Genomic DNA, 7,146 nt, shown 5'->3' with positions numbered 1-7,146 from the left:
TGCCACCTCTCTACCTGTGCCCATCAAATTACTGCACTGGAGCAACAGAACCTAAACAAAGCCAAATTCTTCAAAGAAGCCCTGACTTCTACATAAGTAATGCAGAAAAAGCAAGTTACTTCTATCAAAATATTTTATTTTGAAAAGCACAGGAACAATGGTATTTGCGACCAGCAATATGATATTTGCAACAAATTGCTCTTCTTGCGAGATTGTATTTCCCTAAAGCACTTGTGGGGGTTGGTTCCAGGTTAGATTTTGTCAGAACAAACCTGTTCCCACAATCCTTCTTCATTTTTTTTGTAGATGCGAGGTTTCCTGTCAGGGAACAGGGACCGAGATGGAAATGGATGTTCTTTTAGAAATGTTAATGTAGATCTAATGTGGGAAACAAAGTGGGGTGGCTCAGCCAGGGGCGATGTGGAAAGGTTCTGAAAAAGAAGATGGGAGCAAGGGCATCTTGACATTCAGAATACAATGTTCTCAGTTATCCTGCCCTTCCTGAAGGTTATTCCCCACCCTCCCAGGGACAGCAGTGCACTGGAAAAAGTTTTGACAGACTACAACACCCCTCTCCCTATTCAGCTAGAAGGCAAAAAAAAAAGAGTTAGTTTCAGGTACCTGTAAAATCTGTGCATCATCTTGTTCCAACCAGAAATCCACATGTGGGAAAGGCCCCCAGAAATAAGGCCCAATCCGGAGCTGTTCTGTCTTTGCATCATAGATGTTGGTCAGCTGTAACAACACAGAGAGGCAGCCAGGGCTCATCCAGACAAGGAGAGTTCCTCTCAGTCTGGCCTGTCCCAGGCACGCTAGGCCACGTCAGCCCCGCCTCCCTCCAACTGCGCTTACATTACCCAGCTACTCTGACAAACACAACGTGAATCGGTAACAACAAACCCAGAACCCAAGGACAGAGACCTACCAAAGGGTTTTTTTCCTCAGACTCTGGATGTTTCATTGCCCCAGCTGGTCTCCCCTTCCCGTTTTCCCCATTACTTTTACTCACTGGTGCTCCTGTTAAAACATGGGCTGAACGCAGATCCTCATCCGGCCCTTTTTCTGGGAATGTGGCAGGGAAAATCTCTGCTGTTTTAACATTCACAGCTGGGAGGAAATAGAGATTAAATACAGTAAGAATTAATTGTTTCAAGGCACTTCCTTACAGTGACCACATCCTCAACACAATTGTGTTGCAGAACTGCAGAACACATCACACACTTGTATTTCTCAGACCCCGAGCCTGCGACAGCACATTTCTACTTTCCTTTGGCAGCATTTCAATATTCCAGAGATGAGTAAACTAATCAGAAAAAACACTGTGTAATTGAAGAGAAGAAGGTTAAATTCTAAGCATAAATTTAGTGCAGTAGCTTGATGTTGATAAAATCTTAAGTGCAGTTAAAGGAAAAAAAAATGTTTGCATTTGTACATGGCCCCTTCCATATGTGCAGCTCCCCAGCTGTGGCACCTGAAGGAAAGTATTTTTACATATGCCTCTGACAGCAGCATGTAACTTTTAGGGAGGACTTTACTCAGTCATTAAAAGCAGCCCACTTACTATTGGAATCTGAAAAACAATCCAGCTACCAAAAAAAAAATTCAATTCTAGTTTAACTAACTCACCTATTCCATAAATGATTGGAAAGTGAATATCCTGTTCTTCTCTGTCATTTAGTTCTGTAAGGAAAAAAAAGAAGTCAAACTCATAGGGCTTTGGATTTTAATCTGAGCAGCATTTATTTAGTTGTATGTTATTGGAGAGCAACAGACAGAAAAAAACAAGGAAGCCTGAAAGAAATATGGAAAAGAAGGCAGAAGTCAATAACAACACACGCGGGACCTGGAACTGTCTCCTAGCAGAACAGCCAGCTCCAGCCAACTGCCCCTACTTCTGCATGGACAATTTCCAGGGGAAAAAAACCACAATGCAAAATGACTGTGATGCCAAGTTTCAAAGATATGAGTCACTGACACCTCTGACATGGAAAGAGGATGGAAATTTGACCACAACATGATACAATGAAAAGGAAATTACCCCTCCGCATGACACTACACACCATGAAGTAACTGAAGTTTATGAATTCACTGGACCCTGCAGGGAGGCAGGTCCAGCAGCCCAGGAGAATAAAGGTCCGTAAGTGTGCTACTCAGTTGTAAGATATCCACGGGTACAGAGCCTGTTGCTTGGGATAAATGGGCCAAAATAACCTGGTCATGATCACGAGTTGGTTGCAGTGCAGCAGCACTTGGTAAGGAGAGAATCCCCCCTGCATTGGCTCTCTGACATCACCATATGCACACCAGCAGCAAAACTGAAAATGACACATTGGTATGGGGGACTTGTGCTGTTCTTTCTTACAGGACAGAGAAAAAGCCATGTGTGAAAAGCCCCCTACCCTTTGATTTCAGGAAAGGTACTTCCAAACCCAAGGCATCATTTTCTTTCTTACCTGTTACGCAGAAAGTCACTAAATGAACATCCTCTGGCTGGAGATCGAATGCTCCTGCAGGGACAAGGACAGCAAAACTGTGAGAGTGGTGGCAGGGCAGTGCTGTCTGGGGCCAGGGGAACACACCTAACCCCCTGCCCCAGGTAGGGCAATACAGCAAACAAGGTTCTGCACATTTGCTTCAGACTAACAGGAATTTACAGAGAGGGGCCATTTGTAACAGCAAAAATCTGCTAAAAAAGTGCTCTGCCACTTACTCCTTCTATTGACACTGGTTTAGCTCTGGCATCACATCAGCTCTGCTTTAGTCTATATACACTTAGGAGCTTATATTTAAACATTTTTTCCTAAAATGATACATATATAGTGAACAAACCCAGTCTTTCATTAACTGTAAATTAGTTCTGCCTTTACCATTCCAAATATCCAGAAAAAAACCCCTCTTTTTTATGAAGTTCTGATAGCAAAACAGCATCATTGATTCAAATTGTACCTTGATGCATGAAGATCAGAAGGTTAAAGTAAATTAACCAAAATATTTTATTCTGGACAGAACTCTCACATGACACATAACACACATCAAGCATCATAGCCACAAGGCTGCAGCCCAGGGCCGTGGTTTTCCTTTGTTTACCCCCTTAAACACCTCCCTCCTGACACCTGCCCCATCCCTATTCCAGTGGGGCAGAGGCCTCTCCACACTCAGAAAGTGCTCAGCACAAGCCAGAGCACTTCCAGGTAAGCAGGTACTTTACATTTCCAATTGTTAATAAAGCACTGCCATCACTCCTCTGGACTATGGATTTTATAAACAGACCTGACATTTTTCATTAGACAATTCCAAACAATAATTAAATTTTACCTCATCACATTAAGGAATTAACTGAATGGTAACTAATGAAGTCATCCACATGCATACATTTGGAGAGTGACAACACTTGCCCAAAATCCCACAACAGATTAGCAGAAATCAAGCCAGGAATCAAAGCCCAGCTGAACTGCACCCAACTCTCCACACCCAAGTATGAGCCAGGGAGAAGTGACAGGATCAGACCCTGTGGCCCAGGCACTGGCCATGGGCAAGCCCCAGCAGTCCAACCCTGCTCCACACCACATTCTCAGGCAGAGAAAAAGACCCTTCAAAGTGAATCCACATTTCTTTCCAGTAAATGTCTGGGGACTCGGATTACAAACAAACTCTACCCAAATCCAGCCAGAACTTTTTTTTTTTTTGGACATGAGAGTGGAAAAAACATGAACTTACTAAGAAGCTGATTAGTAAGTTTTTGTGATAACTGCCTATCATCATTGAAACCTCCAACTAGGTGCACTTCCAGCCTAACAGAGATGGAATAACAGGAAACAGCAATTAAAAAGACATCTCAAAATGAATAGCTTTACAAAATAATCCCCAGCCCAAACTGCAAAGCAATCATTAGAGAAGCCTCACTTATTACAATCACATGCACCAAGCTGGTTTGCATTACACAGCTAGTTATGGTAATTCCATTCTGAAAACTTCAGCGATCACCCAGGAAATGGCACAGGAAAAAGCTTGAAGAGGCATTAAATACATGCAATTCTATCCCAGGGGTATCTCTGACGGTCAGCACCTCTGGTTTGGACTGAACTTTGTAATCACGTTTCAATTCCCAACAAAGGGTTAATTAAATGTGAAGATTTTTGTTCCCATGACCTCCTCACAGTTATTCTGGACCATGCAGCAGGGTTCTTCTACAAGCAGTGTCTATGTAAAGACAAGTCCTTACAAATCATTAAGTTCATGAGCTAGCTTTTGTTCTTACCAAACCACAGGGGCAAAAACCTCCACATCCAGCATGAAGCTTGCCTGCTAAATTCTGTTTCAGAGCTTTTTACCCACTGTCCTGTGCTCCACACCCCTTTTTTTTTTCTATGTGGACTTAGAAAATTCCTGATGGATTGTCAGATGCTGAAAAGAATTTAAAAACTCAACACTCTGAAGGGAAAAATATAATATAAACCAAATAACAGTTATATGGAAAATTTCGCAAATCTAGAACAAAAGTTAAATGGGAAACAGCAAACACAAACCTCATGGTGGCATTTTACAGAGACACTCTTCAGAACAAAACCATGCTTTAAATGACTGCTAAAAATACCCCCAAAATCGTCATCAAGGAAATAATTTTCACTTTACATGCAGCTGCTTATCAAGAGGTATTTCCTGCACAATTCCCTTGTCTGAACCCAAATCACCTCACAATTCCCCACTGTATGAGCTGCAGCAGCCTTTGAGAGAAGTAGAACACAAGAAAGGACCAGAGCTGACCTGCCACAGCCTGTGGAGTTAGAGAAGGACTTTACTGAGCTCATGATGAGCGACACCTCGGCCTCCGTGTCTGAGCCGTCGCAGTGTGTCAGGCACGTGGCTCCGCTGCCTGGGGAAGGCACAGAACAGGACTCAGTGACTGTGGCACCAACAGCGGGAATCCCCACTGCCGCGGGGGAGAGCTGTCTCCCCACTGCCTTGCTTCACCTGAGCACAGCAGCCTCCAGCAGGGGACATGACCGGGCTGAGGCAACACCCTCTGCATGGGCCATTATAAAATCACACCTCGTGTGAGGGGTACAAGCACCTTCTTAACGGGACCAGGCAATGTCTCTAATGGCAGAAATCCAGGCACATAGTGAGGATCTTTCCACAAATTCCATCTCTGCAATGTCCAAACCATGCATTGCCAGACTGCTGTACGCTGCGCAGGGCTGCAATGCCACTGCCACTGGCCAAAGGTGCAGAGCAAGTTAAAATCTGCTCATTGAGCAATGAGAACACTGAACCTCTCATGCTAAACACACCAACTCTCTGAACGAGTCTATAGCTAACACATTATGTGACTTTTGGGGATTCAGGTTTATATTAATGTAACTGCAGTTTATTTTATTAATGCCACATAAACCAGTACTAATTCTTTACTTCAGGGGTACAGACTTTGCTCTGAACATCCTTTAGAGATAGATACCTGTGTGTCGGAGCACAACTATGTGGCAGGTAGTGGCATCATCTGATCCAAGAATGGAAACAGAACCTATTTTAAAGGAGGAAAACACCGTAAGAACTCAACTCTCACAATCACTGCTTCAGTACAAGAAGAAATGTTTATGTTCTTACACACCATCTTTAGGAGTAGTCACTGCAAACTCTCTCTGCTGGACATAGAGAAGGCCTTTGGGTTCCACAATCTGAGCAGGCTGACTTCTCAGTAGTTTTGCCTTTTCCTAAAGATAAATGATAACAGATACTACAGTGGCTGAATTCTCAGGTATATCCATTACTTCACAGAAACATCACTTCTGAAAAGCAAAGGGACTCAGGTCAGAGAGAAACACGCGTATTTTGTACTACAGAGTATTCTGAATTTTGAAAGTTTTTTGCTTTCCTGACACTGATCAAGTTAATAGTTAAATCCCATCATTCCAGAGACACACAAAACACCCTTCCCTGTTATATGGACCATAAAATGGAGGCACAATAAAAGGCATTTGGACTAGGCAAAGATTACAGTAGATAATACCAGAACTGATCTTGGAAGTTTAATCAGAACAGGACGCTTCTGTAATATAGAGGTTTCAGTCTTCTACTGCCATAATCCAGAATATTTATTTAGCACTTATCAAAATATTGTCGATTATTAGCTTGATTGGTGCGTGAAAAACCCGGATTCCTGGGCTATGACTACTGCAGTGCTTCATCACAGACCTGCTGGGGACAAAGTGAATTTCCATTCTGGGCTCAAAAAATATTTCACGGCTTTATAAAATTTGCCCTCGTTTTCTGCATAATCTCAGGGTCTGTAAAGAAACATCTTTTGATGGGAAACACCTCCCCAGGCAGCTCTGCTCACATTCCTGGCTCGCACTCCGGTGTTGAAATTATAACATTTATGCCCTGAAAGCAAGATCGGCACCCTTCTCAGAGTGCCCACCTTGACTTTTATCACCAGTTTTTGTTATTTCACGCAGAACGGGCCCGCCCAGCCCCCGCCACGTCCGGCCGCACCGTCACCGCTAAGCCTCTCGGCGGACACCGACTTTTTTATTCTCTATCAGCCCGTGGTTCTCCGTTGTCAGAGCACGGGGGACGCGCGGGGCCGGGGCCGCCCCTGCCCGCTATCAGGTCGAGGCCGCCCCGCTCCGCCACCCGCCGCGACCGCGGCTTCTCCCCCCGGGACCCGCAGCAGCGCGGGCCCCGCCAGGCCCCTTCTCGCTTCCCTCACCTCGAGGTACGGGTGGGCGCGGATCATGTCCCCTGTGGGCCGGGCCAGGTCGACCCGCGCTCCATTAACCAGCAGCGGCATCTCGGGGAGCGGCAGGCCCGGAAGCAGCTCCGCGCTCCCTCCCAGCTCGCGCCGGGCCGGGCCGGGCGGCGCCGCGCGGGGCGCTGGGAAACCGCGGCCACGGCACCGCCCGCGGCACCGCCCGGGGCTCGGCCTGGGCTGGGCCTCGCCTGACCATTTTAACACGGTAACCTTACAGAGGTTCCCGTGCTTCTCACCACTGCGGGGCTAGCCATAGGTTGTGGTATGAAATAATAACATAGTCATAAAGCCACAAATTTACAAATCACTGAATTATTAAGGTAGGAAAAGGCCTCTGAGGTCATCGTATCCAACCTCTATCCTAACACCACTGTGTCAACTGTACCATTGCACTG

The 7,146-nt window shown here is 45.3% G+C and overlaps 1 protein-coding gene across 1 annotated transcript; it reads right to left on the bottom strand.

Annotated features, from left to right (window-relative positions):
• Positions 1-132: 132 nt before the first annotated feature.
• On the bottom strand, positions 133-6,842 carry NTAN1 (N-terminal asparagine amidase). Its single transcript, XM_082292141.1, has 10 exons — positions 6,710-6,842; positions 5,609-5,711; positions 5,456-5,521; positions 4,765-4,873; positions 3,718-3,791; positions 2,454-2,507; positions 1,627-1,680; positions 1,010-1,107; positions 622-735; positions 133-431 (listed from the first exon to the last, which is right to left on the bottom strand). The coding sequence occupies exons 1-10, from the start codon at positions 6,788-6,790 to the stop codon at positions 252-254; spliced, it is 933 nt and encodes a 310-aa protein (XP_082148267.1). The 5' UTR covers positions 6,791-6,842; the 3' UTR covers positions 133-251.
• Between the last annotated feature and the right edge of the window lie 304 nt (positions 6,843-7,146).

The sequence above is a fragment of the Coloeus monedula genome (genome assembly GCF_965178545.1).
Source record: "Coloeus monedula genome assembly, chromosome: 16".
Taxonomy (NCBI): Eukaryota; Metazoa; Chordata; class Aves; order Passeriformes; family Corvidae; genus Coloeus; species Coloeus monedula.
This window is presented reverse-complemented; position numbering and strand designations above follow the sequence as displayed.

What these genes read in the sequence shown, in the direction of transcription:
- NTAN1 (XM_082292141.1), bottom strand. Translation starts at nt 6,790, where the DNA reads ATGCCGCTGCTGGTTAATGGAGCGCGGGTCGACCTGGCCCGGCCCACA. An exon ending in AGTGACTACTCCTAAAGATG is followed by an intron (nt 5,522 to 5,608) that starts GTGTGTAAGAAC and finishes CCTTTAAAATAG; the next exon opens with GTTCTGTTTCCATTCTTGGA. An exon ending in ATGATGCACAGATTTTACAG is followed by an intron (nt 432 to 621) that starts GTACCTGAAACT and finishes CTTCTTTTTCAG; the next exon opens with AACCTTTCCACATCGCCCCT.